The sequence below is a fragment of the Barbatula barbatula genome (genome assembly GCF_947034865.1).
Source record: "Barbatula barbatula genome assembly, chromosome: 6".
NCBI classification, from domain to species: domain Eukaryota; kingdom Metazoa; phylum Chordata; class Actinopteri; order Cypriniformes; family Nemacheilidae; genus Barbatula; species Barbatula barbatula.
In genome coordinates this window covers 1,613,913-1,633,887 of record NC_136765.1, presented here as the reverse complement: position 1 = coordinate 1,633,887, position 19,975 = coordinate 1,613,913, and the positions used below count along the sequence as shown (strand labels likewise).

General features: G+C 37.9%; 1 protein-coding gene across 1 annotated transcript in view; it reads left to right on the top strand.

The window, feature by feature from the left end:
• The window catches only part of LOC306895393 (uncharacterized protein), a 37,259-nt gene that overhangs the window by 683 nt on the left and 16,601 nt on the right, over positions 1 to 19,975 (top strand). The window contains exons 2-20 of the mRNA XM_079458616.1: positions 1,351 to 1,521; positions 1,734 to 1,907; positions 5,325 to 5,498; positions 5,866 to 6,036; positions 6,249 to 6,422; positions 7,073 to 7,246; positions 7,328 to 7,498; positions 7,757 to 7,927; positions 8,254 to 8,427; positions 8,719 to 8,892; positions 15,192 to 15,365; positions 15,481 to 15,654; positions 16,668 to 16,841; positions 16,923 to 17,093; positions 17,758 to 17,931; positions 18,116 to 18,289; positions 18,657 to 18,827; positions 19,028 to 19,201; positions 19,551 to 19,724. Coding sequence (XP_079314742.1) covers positions 1,436 to 1,521; positions 1,734 to 1,907; positions 5,325 to 5,498; positions 5,866 to 6,036; positions 6,249 to 6,422; positions 7,073 to 7,246; positions 7,328 to 7,498; positions 7,757 to 7,927; positions 8,254 to 8,427; positions 8,719 to 8,892; positions 15,192 to 15,365; positions 15,481 to 15,654; positions 16,668 to 16,841; positions 16,923 to 17,093; positions 17,758 to 17,931; positions 18,116 to 18,289; positions 18,657 to 18,827; positions 19,028 to 19,201; positions 19,551 to 19,724 — 3,203 coding nt within the window. The 5' untranslated portion in view covers positions 1,351 to 1,435. The remainder of the gene's footprint in view (positions 1 to 1,350; positions 1,522 to 1,733; positions 1,908 to 5,324; positions 5,499 to 5,865; positions 6,037 to 6,248; positions 6,423 to 7,072; positions 7,247 to 7,327; positions 7,499 to 7,756; positions 7,928 to 8,253; positions 8,428 to 8,718; positions 8,893 to 15,191; positions 15,366 to 15,480; positions 15,655 to 16,667; positions 16,842 to 16,922; positions 17,094 to 17,757; positions 17,932 to 18,115; positions 18,290 to 18,656; positions 18,828 to 19,027; positions 19,202 to 19,550; positions 19,725 to 19,975) is intronic.

The window sequence follows — 19,975 nt, the reverse complement described above, 5'->3', positions numbered from 1 at the left end:
CTAGAAAACAAGATAAAATGCTTGATAAGAAATTATTTTTTGCAGTACATTGTGTGGATGCTCTCTTTAGTTTCCAGAAATGCTGTATTTTACAAACTCAATCGTATGTTGCTACGAAACTTAATATGGTTCAGTGGCAATTTACAATGTGCTTAGAATTAAACATTTTATTTATCCTGACTTTATGGGGCAGTTTCCCAGACTAGATTAAATGTTAGAGGTGATAGAAAACAACTTAAACTGAAATATATCTGCGCAATTGTTTTGTCTCAAGATTTACATAACTAATGTTTTTGTAAAGTATTTTTTTAAAAACAACTTAAATATCCTAATTTAACTAAGGCCTAGTCCTGGTTTAAGATTATCACTGTCCAGGAAACCATCCCTAAAAGTTTAAAGCAGGGACAGAAAATGACATGGGCCGGAGGTACTACTTGAATTATTGTGGAGATTTAATTATGATTTGAAATGTATTTATTACGCCTCCTAATGGTAGAATAGTTTATTTTGTTATGCACGGTACAGACAAATGATTACTTTTCAAGAGATATAACCTATTTAAAGAGCATTGTTTTTTACTATCATAATGAGTTTTTTTCATATTGAGTGCTACTCAAATTCAAAACATTTACTTATGCATATTAATTAACCTTTCTCTTTCCCAACCGATTGGCCATTTTGTCATCTCTTTTAAATTTTCCGCTGGTTCGTGCGTCAGCTGTTCTATCGCAATGGTACGTTATGTTTAGCATACCATTCTGTTGGTAGGTGAATTTAACAAATAATTAGGCTATGTTAGTAACTTAATAAATATTGGATTTCAGACCAAATTTTGCTATCATATATAGACATGATATAAGTGAAACTGAATATAAAAAAAAAACATGTTTAATGTCTCATAGAGTGTTCACACCGAAAACACGTGTAGTTGGACGCTTGAACAATTTGAGTTTACTATCATCTTTCGCGCGTGAAATTCGCTTCATTACAGACAAGAATTTGCATCATGGAAGGGCTTCTGACGCTCGCTCACGCCCCATTGGTTAACTCTGTGCGCATTTTTGCCAAAATTCAGATATTTCAACTCGCGCAAATCACGCGAACACACAATTCACATCATTCGCGCCGCAAGTAGGTCATTGCGTCTTTGCATTGACTTAACATGTAAATCACTCGCGCTTAACGCTTCATTCACGTTTGGTGTGAACACACTATAAGACATTGATCAGAGGGCCGGTCCAAATAAAATAAGTTCTGAGAATGACTCTGCGTAGCCTACACATCACAGCAGTGTTGACGTTTAGTTGTGTTTGTGATTGTAAATTATCTTTCTCTTGTCTAATGTTTCAGACTGAGGGATTGTGGTCTAACAGAAGATAGTTGTACAGCTTTAGCTTCAGTTTTAAGCTCAATCTCCAGTGTGAAAGAGCTTGACATGAGCAACAATAATCTACTGGATTCAGGAGTGAAGAAACTACAGAAAGGACTTGAACATACCAACTGCAGACTGAAGAAACTCAGGTAACTACATTAAGAGAACACATGTTTTAAACAATCCCCTTAAACTAACAAGTAAATAATTGTAAATCGTGTAAGCAGTAACACTGAATTTTGTCTCCACTGACCAGAAAAGGAAGAAACAATGTAGTTGGGTTTTAACAATCTTAAACAGTTTACAAATATACAGTATACACAATAGATGTGATTTAATATTTCAAATGTCTGTTGTCTAGTCTGTCTGAGTGCAGAATAACAGAAGAAGGTTACAGATGTTTGGCTGAAGCTGTGAGATCAAACCCTTCACATCTGATAGAGCTGGATCTCACTGGAAATGATCCTGGACCATCAGGAGTCAAACTCATCTATCAGTTAATAGACGACACAAAATGTGCACTGAACACTGTGAGGTGAGATGTGTAAACTAAATAAGAGATGAGTTATTCAGCAAAGGCTTATGAGAGAGAGAGAGAGAGAGAGAGAGCACTCTGTCCGTCTCTCTACATGAAGCTATGAGATTTCAGAACGTCAAAAACAATGATGTTACCCCTTAATTTCTGAAGAACATAGTGTAGCGATTCTTGAATAGGTTTAATAAATGTAGTTTATTAAGTTACCAATTGTAATGAAGATCCATTAAAGGAAAGGAAGGAGACGGGAACTGGCGAACATAAAAGGACTTTTAATTAATAAAAGCAAACATAAATAGACAGACACACACAAACCATAACTAAAAGCCAGGCCTGGTTTTCTCTCACTGGCGGTCCCGTCGCTCGTCCTCTTATGCTCCCGATCTCCTCTGTGATACAAGACTACTGCTGCGCGTACAGCTGACGCTCGTTATCCCGGCTCTCGTCCCGCCTACCTCACTACATACCCCCATCGCCCCTCACAGGCCGGGGTACCCCGAGACTGTGCTTGCTCCTCTCCCTCCCTCGGGGGTGGGGGTGTCGCCCAGCCTCGGCGGAACTATCCCCTGGGGGTATGCAGCAACGAGACGAGAGAACGGAGACGGGAGCACTCCGAGCGACCAAAATGAGAGGGGAGCGTCTCGACATGCTGCTGCTCGGTCTTCAACCAGCCGGTGTCCTCTCCTTCGCGGTGCCCTGCGGTGGCCCTGGGTGCTCGACCATGTGTCCCCTGGCGGCCGGCGGGTGCTCCTCTGGTAGGGAGACAGCAGCGGGCCCCCCGTCCCCCGGTCCTCCCCCTTGGGCAGACGGACGCAGGCTCCGGCGACACACACACCTGTTCCTCTCTCACTGGCGGTCCAGTCGCTCGTCCTCTTATGCTCCCGATCTCCTCCGTGATACGAGTCCGGTGCGCGTACAACTGACGCCCGTTATCACTCACGCACCGGCCTCGAATCCCGGCTCTCGTCCCGCCTACCTCAATACACTGCAGAGCCGGACAGTAACGGAGTACATTTACTCGAGTACAGTACTTAAGTACAATTTTGAGGGATCTGTACTTTACTTGAGTATTAATTTTTGGGGAGTACTCATGACTTTACTCAAGTACATTTGAGAGGCAAATATTGTACTCTTTACTCCGCTACATTTCTGTCCATAACCGTAAGTACACGTTACTTCTAAAAAGGAAAAAGAAAAATCTCGGAAATCACCAATTAGTTTTTTCCCTCTCAAACGTGATTGGATTGTGCAGGCGCCACTTATTGGGCGAGCCTATCAGCAACAATCACCCAGACCTCAGAGCTCTATCATTTGCTGTACACAGCTGTCAATCATCTCACGTCTGCATGACACGTCCTGTGTACACTTCCTCATTCAGGACATCCGCGATGAAGCTAAAGTGACATTTCTTCACCAAAACAAGAAGCTAATAAATGCACGATTGAAGAATATGTGTTTTGTGTGTATTTTCATGCGATTTGGGGGTATTTTTATATGAATAAAGAATAAAGGTAAGGGAAGAGTAGCCAATAGCGTCATATAAAATGCTAAATATAACATGAAATGAACTTGAAAACATTGCGACCGGTCAGCTGATTTTCTTTAATCATTATTATTTTCTCTTCTCTGCTCTATGCTGCGTGTATAACACGGTCAGGTTCAGAGGTGTGTCAGAACATTGCTATATCGCCTTCTTTGCTGTTTTAGGTTTATTGATTTCAGGGGCGGCGTTTGTGTATGGCCCTAGCGTTCAGAAAACATTGTTGAAACAAAGTACGTGTGCATAATGAGACTCATTATAGATAATTAAACTGCTTTACACTGATGTGTACATGTAGCATAGGCGTCGGAAGCATGTGTATTTGAGAATGTATAAACACCGTTAATTCACATAGCGTCATTGACGTATAGTCGGTAAGACCGAAGATATGTAGTTTTGACGTGACATCATCGTAATGTTGGTTCGAAGCTCTTTTTGGCTAAACTCGTTTGTCTGCATTTTCCACATTTAAGATCATATACAGGCATTTATTTTCAATAAAACAAAGAAACTGTCTACAAAATGCCTAACAGTGGTTTTGGAATCAAGTGTGAGGTTATGGGTAGTGGGGATGGTCTTTATTTTCCCAATTAGTTGGCATCCATTTAATAATTTTAATAAATCGAATAATTTACACTATTGTTATTGTATTTCATTCATAATGTACAACGCTATCTGTGAAAAATTAAAAAAATATATTGTACGGAAAGACTTTGTAGTGCAGTCGCAGTTTAGGCTATTATGTATTTTGCGATTTGCCACTAGCTATGCCAGGATTAGCTTAAAAATGAAAAGAATCAAGGCTTAACAACCCTGCGACAAGGTAAGACATGTTTTATATTTAATCTTGTTTGCTGAATCTGATCAATGGTTGGTTTATATTTTAGTCTCATAGTCGATTAACGTAGTCGTTGGTGGTGGTTATGACAACATCTGGCTGGGTTATTTTTTACTACTTTAAGTTTTGTGGTTACATATATGTGGTATCATTTGGTTTCATTGTGGTTCGTTTTTGTATGGTCTGAGGAAATTTCGCCATACCCTAGGTTTTGATGAAACGCCACCACTGATTGATGAAAAAACAGAGAAACTCACATGTACACACAATTGTTAGCTGAATTGTATTTTCTAATATTACTCATTAATGTAAGCCGAGTATTTGCTTTGATGTTCTTGAGTATGCGGTGTGTTGTTTAAAACTGTTCGGTTCAAATGTGGGTGCAAAAAATCCATTAAAACTCTAGCAGAGGTGAAAAGAATAAAGCATGGTAAAAAGATTAAAATTACTTTATTTTACTTTAAATTCCTTTAACATTCTCCAAGGTATTAACATTAACATTTTTCATAACTCCATGTAGGACGTTTCTGTACATAAATGTAAGCACTGTGGCAGTAGTAATGCAATATTTAGAAAATGTACTCTTGTACTCTTGATACTCAAGTACTTTTAAAAACATGTACTTCAGTACTTTTACTTAAGTACACATCTGACTGTAGTACTTTTACTTGTACTTGAGTAAAATTTAGCAAGGGGTATCTGTACTTTTACTCAAGTAATGAACCTGTGTACTCTGTCCGCCTCTGATACACTGTGCATTTAACAGTTTTCATGCACACCTTCAGAATCGACTATTCAGACAGACCACAGTGTAATACAAAATAAATCATAAACAGGCTAAATGTTCTTAGAGAATTGGTTTCACTATTATATTTATACTGTTAGTATGATCTGTTGTTTGTTGACGAATTAAATTTTTAGACTAAACAAAAGCAATTCAAATATAATGGTTTTCATCAGCATCAGCTGCTGGAGTTTTATTTCAAAAACATTGTCTATATTTTTTAAATCATTTAAATTCTGCCTTTTTCTTCTGCAGATTTTTGAGAAATCCCTCTGCAGTTCAAGCCTATGAGTATCTGACCAGAGTTTTTGGTATAAACCCTTTACTCCAGAGAGAAGTGAATCTGAAGGATCATAAACTAGACGAGTCAAGAGTGAAACAGATCTCTGATCTACTGAAGGATAAACACTGTACACTCAACACACTCACGTGAGGATTTGATCTTTATTTATTGTCTCTTTAAAACAAGGATGTATGTGGACATATACATGCAGTATCTTATTCAACCTCGACAGGAAACTAAAGTACAGTTCATGTCAGAATTCATTGTTTGTCGATTTATGTTATTTAATTCAGATATTTGCCAGAGATTTGAGAAATATGAGATATTATGATGATTCTGTGTGTTTGATAAATGGCATATATTATGTCAAAGAAGAAAAAAGACAGAAAGGATTAGTGGGTTTATTATTATCGTATTTGCAGCTGGTTTTTATTATTCATCTTTTACTGAAACATGTTTGTGATAACAATAGTTTTTTGATAGTTGATATGTTTCTCTTGTCTAATGTTTCAGACTGAGGGATTGTGGTCTAACAGAAGAAAGTTGTACAGCTTTAGCTTCAGTTTTAAGCTCAATCTCCAGTGTGAAAGAGCTTGACATGAGCAACAATAATCTACTGGATTCAGGAGTGAAGAAACTACAGAAAGGACTTGAACATACCAACTGCAGACTGAAGAAACTCAGGTAACTACATTAAGAGAACACATGTTTTAAACAATCCCCTTAAACTAACAAGTAAATAATTGTAAATCGTGTAAGCAGTAACACTGAATTTTGTCTCCACTGACCAGAAAAGGAAGAAACAATGTAGTTGGGTTTTAACAATCTTAAACAGTTTACAAATATACAGTATACACAATAGATGTGATTTAATATTTCAAATGTCTGTTGTCTAGTCTGTCTGAGTGCAGAATAACAGAAGAAGGTTACAGATGTTTGGCTGAAGCTGTGAGATCAAACCCTTCACATCTGATAGAGCTGGATCTCACTGGAAATGATCCTGGACCATCAGGAGTCAAACTCATCTATCAGTTAATAGACGACACAAACTGTGCACTGAACACTGTGAGGTGAGGATTACTTTTAAACATTAAACATTAGTCACAAATGTGAAGTTTGCTTTATGAAACTAGGTTGATCAGACAGTGTGTAGCTGCAATATTTATTAGAAGGACGAGAGGAGGAATCTACTGAATTGAAAGTCAAAGAAGAAAATGATTTGCATTAGTTTAGTAAGAACTACAAAACAAAACATTACTGTAACAAGGTTCAATAAAAGGAAGGAAGGAGGCGGGAACCAGCGAATGTAACACAACATTTAATTAAATAGACAGTCAATAAAACAAACTTAAAATGCCGGCAGCTCCCTCACGGCCATACAAACATAATAAAACAGAACATTAAGTCCTTTAAGATTTGAAGGATGAACGCTTATGTGCTTCTTTACTAGAATGAGCTTCTCTCCATATAAGTGTGGATTTATGTTCAGACTAAAAGTTTATTACCACTGTTTCTGAGTGAATTCAAGCGGTCTTATTCAAATATTGTGTGCAGTGGAAAGGCAGCTTATAACACACAGAACTCTTGAAACTCTGTCAGAACTCTGTTGTCTCCAGTTTCACTGCAGTAAATATGAAAACTGCACCGGAGCTTTAAAGAATGATGTAACTATAAGAGACATCATGATAACATATGATGTGAACTGATCTTCTGTCTGCAGATTCTTGAAGAATCCAAAAGCAGAAGCAGCTTGTGTTTATCTGACTGATGTTCTGGGTGTGAATCCATTACTGCTAAAAGATCTGAATCTGAGTCACAATAAACTGGGAGATCTGGATGGAGAGAAACTCTCGGCTCTATTGATGGACTCTCATAGTAAAGTGGAGAAAATCACGTGAGTTTCATATATACAGTATAAGACACCTTCATACATGTGTGTGTTATAAAGATCTGATGATGATGTTATTGTGTTTAGATTGAATAACTGTGAGCCGACAGAGAAACAGTGTTCAGCTGTAGCTGCTGTTCTCTCCTGTAAAACCCTCGTGAGAGAGATGAATCTGAACAACAGTCGTCTGATGGATTCAGGACTCAAACGCATCTGTGACAAACTGAAGAATCCTCAGTGTCAACTCCACACACTCAAGTGAGTTCAGCGATCACATCATCATACACACTCATGTGCAACACACATTAACATGACAAACATGACAGCCGCTGAAAAAAAAAAGAGACCATTCCAGATTTTCATTTAATCATCATTTGAGAAGTATTGTTGGCCAAAACAAATGTGTATCATATGACAGTCAGCTGATTTTTCCACACCTCTTAAATCTTATTTTGCAGCTATGGAAAAGCACATTTAAATGGTACAGTGATGTGTTTTTGTTGTTGTCTTTTTCAGTTTGAGTAAGTGTGATCTAAAAGAAGAAAGTTGTTCAGCTTTGGCTTCAGTTCTCAGTTCAGACAGCAGCAGTTTGCAGGAGCTTGATCTGAGTAACAATAATCTACAGGATTCAGGAGTAAAGCAACTTTCTGATGGACTGAAGAATAACTGTAAACTACACATACTCAGGTGAGATCTTTCCTCCTGCACACAGAGTATATATTAAAACGTGACACCCCATCCCTTTGGCCCCTTGCAAGAATCCCGAGCTGGTTTACGAGAAGTGATGCCCGTTATTCCAAACAGAACATCTTGGCCTCTTCTCGAGGGCAAAGGCAGAGTGGTATGACCCGTATAGAGAAAAACATGATAACATAGAGAAGAAAACATAGATAAACACTTCGTAAACATATAGACAGACACATCAAGAAGCTAGACTAGAAAATTTCCATTACAGTGTCAAACTTCTTCATTGGTTCATTTAAAATGTTCATCCGTGATCATTTGTTTTCTAGTCTGTCTGAGTGCAGTATAACAGAAGAAGGTTACAGATGTTTGGCTGAAGCTGTGAGATCAAACCCTTCACATCTGATAGAGCTGGATCTCACTGGAAATGATCCTGGACCATCAGGAGTCAAACTCATCTATCAGTTAATAGACGACACAAACTGTGCACTGAACACTGTGAGGTGAGATGTGTTGAAATAATATTAAAATAACTTGCACGCTGGCTATTTATGGAGTTTATGCTGGAGTTATTTTGTTTGGATTATAAGTATCTGATGATGCATCAAAGTAAATTAAAAAACAAGGAGAATAAAATGAATTTCTTCAACACCAGCTGTTGGACAAAATTTCAGTTCTTAATTACACTAGTTAAGTTGAATTTTCATTTAGACTTTTAGTAGATACTTTTATTTAAGTGGCTTAGAAGAATTAGGAAACAATGAAACAATAATTGAATAATTTGTTTACTGCAGGTTATTGAAGAGTTCATCTGCTGTGGAAGCCTTTGAGTATCTCACTGAAGTTCTTGGTAAAGACCCTTTACTCCAGAGAGAAGTGAATCTGAAGGATCATAAACTAGACGAGTCAAGAGTGAAACAGATCTCTGATCTACTGAAGGATAAACACTGTACACTCAACACACTCACGTGAGATATTTCTATGTGGTTTTTATGCTTGTTGTTCAATTCAAGGTTCCTCTGTAGACAGTGATTTTATCACTCGGATTACAGTTCACTAAATTAGGGAACAAGATGCTGCATCATGGCGTTGACACTATGAGCAGTTCTGGCTTGCCTAGATCTGGGGAATCATGCCTAATATAGTCAAGTTCAAACTTAAGGTAAATAAGAACTTGTAAAGTAAGTACACTAAAATGTGCACTAACAGTCCCAAAGTGAAAACTTGTAAAATACAAATATGAAGGTGAATGTTGAGATTCTCACTCGTGGGCAAAAATCCCAAATCCGTGTTCTGAATTTGAAGATGCAGACAAATTTTAACAAATGTGTGAACCGGCATGATTGGATTGTGTATATTAATGATATCTATACATAGTATGCATAAAAGAAAGAGATGATAGTATACATCACAGAATTACAGTATATATATATATATATATATATATATATATATATACACACACTCACCTAAAGGATTATTAGGAACACCTGTTCAATTTCTCATTAATGCAATTATGTAATCATCCAATCACATGGCAGTTGGTTCAATGCATTTAGGGGTGTGGTCCTGGTGAAGACAATCTCCTGAACTCCAAACTGAATGTCAGAATTGGAAAGAAAGGTGATTTAAACAATTTTGAGCGTGGCATGTTTGTTGGTACCAGACGGGCCGGTCTGAGAATTTCATTATCTGCTCAGTTACTGGGATGTTCACGCACAACCATTTCTAGGGTTTACAAAGAATGCTGTGAAAAGGGAAAAACATCCAGTATGCGGCAGTCCTGTGGGTAAAAAATGCCTTGTTGATGCTAGAGGTCAGAGGAGAATGGGCCGACTGATTCAAGCTGATAGAAGAGCAACTTTGACTGAAATATCCACTCGTTACAACTGAGGTATGCAGCAAAGCATTTGTGAAGCCACAACACGCACAACCTTGAGGCGGATGGGCTACAACAGCAGAAGACCCCACCGGGTACCACTCATCTCCACTACCAATAGGAAAAAGAGGCTACAATTTGCACAAGCTCACCAAAATTGGACAGTTGAAGACTGGAAAAATGTTGCCTGGTCTGATGAGTCTCGATTTCTGCTGAGACATTCAGATGGTAGAGTCAGAATTTGGCGTAAACAGAATGAGAACATGGATCTATCATGCCTTGTTACCACTGTGCAGGCTGGTGGTGGTGTAATGGTGTGGGGGATGTTTTCTTTGCACACTTTAGGCCCCTTAGTGCCAATTGGGCATCGTTTAAATGCCACGGCCTACCTGAGCATTGTTTCTGACCATGTTCATCCCTTTATGACCTCCATGAACCCATCCTCTGATGGCTACTTCCAGCGGGATTAAGCACCATGTCACAAAGCTCGAATCATTTCAAATTGGTTTCTTGAACATGACAATGAGTTCACTGTACTAAAAAGGCCCCCACAGTCACCAGATCTCAACCCAATAGAGCATCTTTGGGATGTGGTGGAACGGGAGCTTCTTGACCTGGATGTGCATCCCATAAATCTCCATCAACTGCAAGATGCTATCCTATCAATATGGGCCAACATTTCTAAAGAATGCTTTCAGCACCTTGTTGAATCAATGCCACGTAGAATTAAGGCAGTTCTGAAGGCGAAAAGGGGTGAAACACAGTATTAGTATGGTGTTCCCAATAATCCTTTAGGTGAGTGTATATATATATGACAGTATACAGAGGTATGAGGGTTTCACTTTAGTTTAAAACTATATAAACAGGTGCTGGTCATATAATTAGAATATCATCAAAAAGTTGATTTATTTCACTAATTCCATTCAAAAAGTGAAACTTGTATATTATATTCATTCATTACACACAGACTGATATATTTCAAATGTTTATTTATTTTCATTTTGATGATTATAACTGACAACTAAGGAAAATCCCAAATTCAGTATCTAAGAAAATTAGAATATCACTTAACACCAATACAAAGAAAGGATTTTTAGAAATGTTGGCCAACTGAAAAGTATGAGCATGTACAGCGTGCAATACTTAGTTGGGGCTCCTTTTGCCTGAATTACTGCAGCAATGCGGCGTGGCATGGAGTCGATCAGTCTGTCGCACTGCTCAGGTGTTATGAGAGCCCAGGTTGCTCTGATAGTGTCCTTCGGCTCTTCTGCATTGTTAGGTCTGGCATATCGCATCTTCCTCTTCACAATACCCCATAGATTTTCTAAATGTCAGGCGAGTTTGCTGGCCAATCAAGAACAGAGATACCATGGTCCTTAAACCAGGTACTGGTTGCTTTGGCACTGTGTGCAGGTGCCAAGTCCTGTTGGAAAATGAAATCTGCATCTCCATAAAGTTGGTCTGCAGCAGGAAGCATGAAGTGCTCTAAACCTTCCTGGTATACGGCTGCATTGACCTTGGACCTCAGAAAACACAGTGGACCAACACCAGCAGATGACATGGCACCCCAAACCATCACTGACTGTGGAAACTATGGAATTTTTTTGTAAATTTAAAAATTTTGGACTAATCGTCCAATTCAAAACACAGATTTGTTATTTGTGCAAATCTCAGCATTCAAGTTCAGATTTGTATTTGACAATTTAAAATCTACATGCTCTCAAGTTTTGCCACTGATTTACCTTCATATAGAAAGCACCTTTAGAATATTTTGTGATGTAGCATGCAAAATGACTTTAATAAAGATAGAAGCAAAATCCAAAGCCGCAGGCGATTCTTAAGGATTTAAGGAAGTTTTTTTTAAAGGTGGCCAGGTACGACATGGCGGCCAAAAAAATCCTTACAGACAGAAATTCTGTTACTTTTACTGTAATTTACACTAATTATTCTGTAAATTATTAAAAATTATTTGTAGATCATAAATGTACACAAATAATTTAAGGTAAACATTTTTTTGCAATGCTATATGCTGATGATTTCTATCGACAACAAACACAAAAGTCACAGACATGTTGTAATGTTCTTACTTAAGTAAACCTTCTGTAGTCCGATTTTTCCTATTAGATATGTATATTTGACTTCCTGGATGGATGCGTACTCTATCAAGGTGAGATATCTAAAGCCTCACAAGAGTAATTCAAGATCACGGAGCAGACGCAGTTCTGCAATATCATATGTCTGCACAACCTGCGCATCCTGCAAAGAGGCGAACGTGTGTTTACACGGGGTTGGGTCGTCTTTTAGTAGCATACGGCTAGCTGACACTACAGTAAATTAATGGGAGAGATTAATTTTGAGTGACAGTAAAACTGACCAATCATATCATCTTTCTAAAAGGGCGCGCTCAGTTTTTTGCTATCTTTCCTCTATCTGGGGGGGTTGTTCACTAGCACCCGAAGCTGGTTCGACAACGACCAAACTTAAAGGTCAGGTGAATTAAGACCTAAATTTCAACCCGAGGTTTTGTTATATAAGAGGGAATCGTATTCAAGCGTACATTCAAGTGTCAGAACTGAAAACGCCCTTGTTATTGAAATGACAACTGATATTGACACCAGGCTCAGCGAACGTCAGGTCCTGGAAGGCAGCTATCTATAGGTTGAACACCGCCTCCACAGAAAAATATCAAAGGCTACTTCTCTAACCCCGCCCACTGGTTCGCGAATGACTTTAGCCACACATAGTACACACTCCCGCATTTGTGATTATTGACAGACTGGTAACCATAGTGACATGTTTTTCGGCTAAATATTTGTTTTGTTCGTCAGTTTCAACTAAACTGCTGAAATGCGTTGTGTTGTGTTTATGCTCGTAAGGCTTCATCACTATATTTTGCTGTGTTGCCATGTTTGTTATTAATAAGCGCTTTTATGCTTGTTGTTTGGTCTTTGATCAAAAAGCCTCTGCACTTAGGTCTTAATAAATAGCTGTTGTAGATTTTAAGGATTTTTGGTCTTATAAATATAAACTATTAGCATTTTAAGGTTTGTTTTTGTCTTGTCTTTATTTGCTTATTTTTTCAGTAAATATCTGTTAACCCTGTCACTTTAAAGAATGGCTCTCGAGAGCGGCTAGCCCCGTGTCATATGTACAAAAGTGAGGACATCTTTCACTGAAATTTTTCATTTTGAGCAACGAAGCAACAAACATGCAACATTGTGCAGCGCCTGGTTTTGAAGAACACAGTCGCTTCCTTCGGATTCTGATATTAGGAATGCGTGGTTGAAGTTTATGTTTAAGTACGTTCCTGCTCATGTGGGTGAAACATTGAGCATTTGTTCACTTAATTTCATCGTGGATTCCTTTGTGAACAAGGGGCTGGATTTGCAGAGAGACACAAATTTAAAAGCAGTGCTGTGCAGTCAATATTGTATCCAACAGGAATGGCATAGCAATCTTATGTGAGTAAAACATTTTTGTACTATGCATCACTATTGCTTTGTTAGAGATTGCTTGATAACTAGGTTTACTACGCAAACTACTATCCAATCATAGCAGTGGGTGTTTACTTCCAAGTCTTCTATGTGGCACGCCCATAAAACAAATGTTTGTCGATACTACCTCAAAAAAAAATTACACAGATTTTTACATTCGAAAACATAAAAAACAATATGGCAGGCGGAATTAGCTTTTAATCATTCTCAGGATATTCATTTTTTATATCAACAATTCAATTGTTACAAGTAAAAATTATAATTCTTGATATCAACAATCATGCAATCACTCGCAGAAATGTGTATTCTTGATATCAAAAATTTAATTTCAACTAGTAAAAATCGTAATTCTTGATAAATCAGCTTGCCATAAAAGTTTGTGGGTTTCGGGGGTTGGCTTGCACGTGCGCAGGCTCAAACGTAACAGTTTACTACTGGTTTAGAGACATTCTGTAATTTCTTATGACACAATTGTACACGGTTTGCCCAAAACCATACCATTTTACACCACAGGGAGTCTTTAAAGGGGTGTTTTTCTGCGTCTTTTAAAGGTTGCTCATGCATGTATTAGACACATAAAATTGCCAAAATTTAAGTGTCGGAACAAAAGATGAATTCTATCTAAAAGCGAAAGCTCACCCAGACCTGCCTGAAACGCCTCGTGTAACCACAACCCCACAAATCTACGTCAGATTGTGGTATGATTTGACAAAGACCACCCAAATGTGTATGCAATTAAGGTGGGCGTACCTGTCAGTACAATTGTACAATTAAATCTCTTTCCCGCTCATTCTTCTCCACAACTCCTTCCTGGTGGAACATTCTTCCTAGCTCGGTCCGAAAATCTGTGCGTTTTAGAGAGGCGAGGCAAACATGCATGATATGTGAAAAATACAGCGTTTTTTAACCTTAAATCATGTATACACATTGCATTACAACTGAAACAAACAATAATATTCATATGAACCCTTTATCATTGTCTTGAATAAGGTTTGTTGTTCTGCTCATGTAGATGAAGTCACACACATAGACTGCAGTAATCACTGTCTGTTTGCTGGCACCGTACATCATAGTTACACAGATCGGTGTAGCGGTTCTATGTATTGTGTGTTTATATTAGTTGAAGTGTTCTTTTATGTGCTTGATTTAAGTACCTGTACGGGGATATGTTGCTTGTGTGTCCATGTTAGCAACTTAAATGCTACTTTGTTATGAGATTTTGTTTGTTAACTTTTCCGTGTGTAAGAAATATCCACAAAACCACATAGACTTGGTTTACAAGATTTATTAAAATATTTGCCATAAATACAGGACAACACTTAGCCGTTTTAAGATCCATGTTGCAAAGCCTGTACGGTTATCCGTTTGAGCTATTTATAGTGGGGTAAATGCACTATCTGAACAGTGTGGCCATGTTACGGGTGGTGTGTGACATCATCAAATGTTGCATGGTTCATACCTGCTGTGATATTGGATAATAACCTAATGAAAACGTATGTTTAGTATATGTGTATATTCATTTATATAATATATATGTAAATATGAGCGGTGAAGTAATGAAATGTACTTACCTGTAGGATGGTACAATCCTGGGAGGGAGGAGACAAGCCTTTAAATGGCGCCAGGACGCAGTGTAGAGTAGTCTGATCATGTACTGCTTGCTGAGAGATGGTCAGATCTCATTGACCTAGTGGTCATGCATCGTCTTTTTTATTTTTTAATTGTTGAATAGTTTTTGTTTTGCCTTTTGTTTATTGCTTGTGTCACTTTGGGAGGCTCACACTGAATGGCACAAATAAAGTCACCCTAAAGACCTATGCTGCAGGTTACTTTGTCACTTGTGGCCTCCATCCACCGGGAGCATCCTAACAAAGATTCTTTTCTGTCTCTTCAGGTTGAATTGTTGTAGTATCACAGCAGAAGGTTGTGTTGCTCTCACAGCAGCTTTAAATGTAAATCCATCACATGTGAAAGATCTGAATCTGAGTGGAAATCCACTTGGAGACTCAGGAGTCAAGAGCATCTCTGATCTGATGAAGAACTCACAGTTTACACTGAAGAAACTCAAGTATGTGTTTTCATTCATGTTCATTTATTCTTAATGTATGTATGGGAAGGTTTCTGCACTGGTGAGATTTACCATTATATCAAATAGAAAAATAAAATATTAATCTTTTGTCTAGTCTGTCTGAGTGCAGAATAACAGAAGAAGGTTACAGATGTTTGGCTGAAGCTGTGAGATCAAACCCTTCACATCTGATAGAGCTGGATCTCACTGGAAATGATCCTGGACCATCAGGAGTCAAACTCATCTATCAGTTAATAGACGACACAAACTGTGCACTGAACACTGTGAGGTGAGGATTGCTTTTAAACATTAAACATTAGTCACAAATGTGAAGTTTGCTTTATGAAGCTAGGTTGATCAGACAGTGTGTAGCTGCAATATTTATTAGAAGGACGAGAGGAGGAATCTACTGAATTGAAAGTCAAAGAAGAAAATGATTTGCATTAGTTTAGTAACAACTACAAAACAAAACATTAATGTAACAAGGTTCAATAAAAGGAAGGAAGGAGGCGGGAACCAGCGAATGTAACACAACATTTAAGTAAATAGACAGTCAATAAAACAAACTTAAAATGCCGGCAGCTCCCTCACGGCCATACAAACATAATAAAACAGAACATTAAGTCCAGGCCTGGTCCTCTCTCGCCTTCCCTGTTTTCTCTCCTCTCTTATGCTTCCGGAGCTCCTCCATGAGAGATGCGAGATCGGTGCACACGCAGCTGACGCTCATTATCACTCACATCACCGGCCTCGCACCGTCACCGGCCTCACACCGTTCCCTCTCGGCTCTCGTCCCGCCCTGCTCGCCACAAATACAATCATTTAGAAGAATTTGTAATTTAATTATTAATTTACAATATAATGAATAATTATGCTATATGCTTGTGGAGGCTCTTGGTTTATCACAAATCATTATTATTATTCACTTAAAGTATTGGCTGTCTTTTGTCATAGCTGTTTATAGTCTGCCTTCCTTTCTTCATTCCTCTATGGGAAACTTGAAGGATGAACGCTCATGTGCTTTTTTACTAGAATGAGCTTCTCTCCATATAAGTGTGGATTTATGTTCAGACTAAAAGTTTATTACCACTGTTTCTGAGTGAATTCAAGCGGTCTTATTCAAATATTGTGTGCAGTGGAAAGGCAGCTTATAACACACAGAACTCTTGAAACTCTGTCAGAACTCTTTTGTCTCCAGTTTCACTGCAGTAAATATGAAAACTGCACCGGAGCTTTAAAGAATGATGTAACTATAAGAGACATCATGATAACATATGATGTGAACTGATCTTCTGTCTGTAGATTCTTGAAGAATCCAATAGCAGCAGCAGCTTGTGTTTATCTGACTGATGTTCTGGGTGTGAATCCATTACTGCTAAAAGATCTGAATCTGAGTCACAATAAACTGGGAGATCTGGATGGAAAGAAACTCTCGGCTCTATTGATGGACTCTCATAGTAAAGTGGAGAAAATCACGTGAGTTTCATATATACAGTATAAGACACCTTCATACATGTGTGTGTTATAAAGATCTGATGATGATGTTATTGTGTTTAGATTGAATAACTGTGAGCCGACAGAGAAACAGTGTTCAGCTGTAGCTGCTGTTCTCTCCTGTAAAACCCTCGTGAGAGAGATGAATCTGAACAACAGTCGTCTGATGGATTCAGGACTCAAACACATCTGTGACAAACTGAAGAATCCTCAGTGTGAACTCCACACACTCAAGTGAGTTCAGCGATCACATCATCATACACACTCCACAGAACACAACAAACATGACTCTATTATACATGCGGTGATAATGTACAAATAAAACATGTAAATGTAAAATGCTCTAAATGTAAGATGAGATTCAGAACCAAGTGAAATCCAAAGAAAACGTCATAAGTGTCTCATAACGCTTGTGTACAGTTGTTCATGAATCCGGTCCAATAAGTGGTCAATCCTTTAATACAAGAAATTCATTTAAATTCAGTTTTATTTATAAAGAGCTTCACAATGTGCATTGTTCAAGGCAGCGTTACAGGAGAAGATAAAAATAAAAACAGAAAAACACATAAAAGGTCAAACATAGTACAGCGCATGGTGTTAGTAGAACAAGCTAAATCCGTCTAATAAAGCGATGTTAACAGAACTTACTGAACCTTTAAGCTTATCTACTATCAGCAGTCTCCTGGTGAGCAAGCCATCACGGCCCTGTGGTGAGGAACCCAAACTCCAATGATAAATAAATGGAGAAAAATCCTCAGGAGAAACCAGACTCAGTCAGGAGGACCAGATCTCCTCCGATGTGTCACGGATGCACTCAGTGACTTTGATTAAGAGTTACTGAGTAAATGTTTATGAATAAATTGTATAAATAACAAAACTTTTGTTTCATGTTGTCTAGTCTGTCCGAGTGCAGAATAACAGAAGAAGGTTACAGATGTTTGGCTGAAGCTGTGAGATCAAACCCTTCACATCTGATAGAGCTGGATCTCACTGGAAATGATCCTGGACCATCAGGAGTCAAACTCATCTATCAGTTAATACAAGACACAAACTGTGCACTGAACACTGTGAGGTGAGATGTGTTAAAATAATACAAAATAAATCATGCAGGTCAGTGATATTGTTTTAGTAATATAATGGCACATTGTGTTGATGAATTCAAGATGAAAGAAATGTCAGTCAAATTTTCCATATTTTTTCTATATTTTTGATAAGATTTATTCCATTTAACTTTTGTAACTTTTTGTTTTCTGCAGGTTATTGAAGAGTTCATCTGCAGTCGAAGCCTTTGAGTATCTCACTGAAGTTCTTGGTATAAACCCTTTACTCCAGAGAGAAGTGAATCTGAAGGATCATAAACTAGACGAGTCAAGAGTGAAACAGATCTCTGATCTACTGAAGGATAAACACTGTCAACTCAACACACTCACGTGAGGATTTGATCTTTATTTATTGTCTCTTTAAAACAAGGATGTTTGCGGACATATACATGCAGTATCTTATTCAACCTCGACAGGAAACTAAAGTACAGTTCATGTCAGAATTCATTGTTTGTCGATTTATGTTATTTAATTCAGATTTTTCCCATAGATTTGAGAAATATGAGATATTATGATGATTCTGTGTGTTTGATAAATGGCATATATTATGTCAAAGAAGAAAAAAGACAGAAAGGATTAGTGGGTTTATTATTATCGTATTTGCAGCTGGTTTTTATTATTCATCTTTTACTGAAACATGTTTGTAATAACAATAGTTTTTTGATTGTTGATATGTTTCTCTTGTCTAATGTTTCAGACTGAGGGATTGTGGTCTAACAGAAGAAAGTTGTACAGCTTTAGCTTCAGTTTTAAGCTCAATCTCCAGTGTGAAAGAGCTTGACATGAGCAACAATAATCTACTGGATTCAGGAGTGAAGAAACTACAGAAAGGACTAGAACATACCAACTGCAGACTGAAGAAACTCAGGTAACTACATTAAGAGAAGTAGATGTTTAGCTTTCTTTATTAATACAGAAATTATTCATTGTTGTTGTTGATTCTGTCAACAGTAGTAAGGAATATTGTGTTTCTCTAATAACCTGAAAGAAACAATGCACTGTTTTAACAATCTAAAGTATCAGTAACACATTAGATGTGATTTAATATTTCAAATGTCTGTTTTCTAGTCTGTCTGAGTGCAGTATAACAGAAGGAGGTTACAGATGTTTGGCTGAAGCTGTGAGATCAAACCCTTCACATCTGATAGAGCTGGATCTCACTGGAAATGATCCTGGACCATCAGGAGTCAAACTCATCTATCAGTTAATACACGATACAAAATGTGCACTGAAGACTGTGAGGTGAGATGTGTGAACTAAATGAGAGAGCAGTGATTCAGAAAAGGCTTATGCCATGGTCATTTAACAAATCAAAAATAATTTAAAGCGGTTAATGATACAGTACAAGGAGAGAGAGAGAGAGAGAAAGAGAGAGAGAGAGAGAGAGAGAGAGAGAGAGGCCCTCGTTCCGCCTACCTCACTACACTGTGCATTTAACAGTTTTCATGCAGGCCTTTAGAATTGACTATTCAGACAGACCTCAGCACAATTCAAATCAAATGGTTTTCATCTGCATCAGCTGCTGGAGCTTTATTGAAAAAACATTGTCTTTGATTTTTTATTCATTTAAATTCTGCCTGTTTTTCTGCAGATTTTTGAGAAATCCTTCTGCAGTCGAAGCCTTTGAGTATCTGAGGGGATCTCTTGGTAAAAACCCTTTACTCCAGAGAGAAGTGAAACTGATTAACCGTAAACTAGACGAGTCAAGAGTGAAACAGATCTCTGATCTACTGAAGGATAAACACTGTCAACTCAACACACTCACGTGAGGATTTTCTATAAAGTTTTTATACATGGTGTTCTATTCAGCATAGACAGAAATGACTGTACATTTGAGAGGGTATAGAGAATATTGTGGTTTCTTATTTAACATCCGTTCCCTGATGAGAGCGAGACATGTCAATGTAGTACACGAGGGATTTGTCCCAAAGAGCCCTTATCTTTTGAATAAGGTCTGATAACTGGGCTAAATTGATTTAAATAGTTATTTATTTTCAAAAAACATAGAGTCCGGAC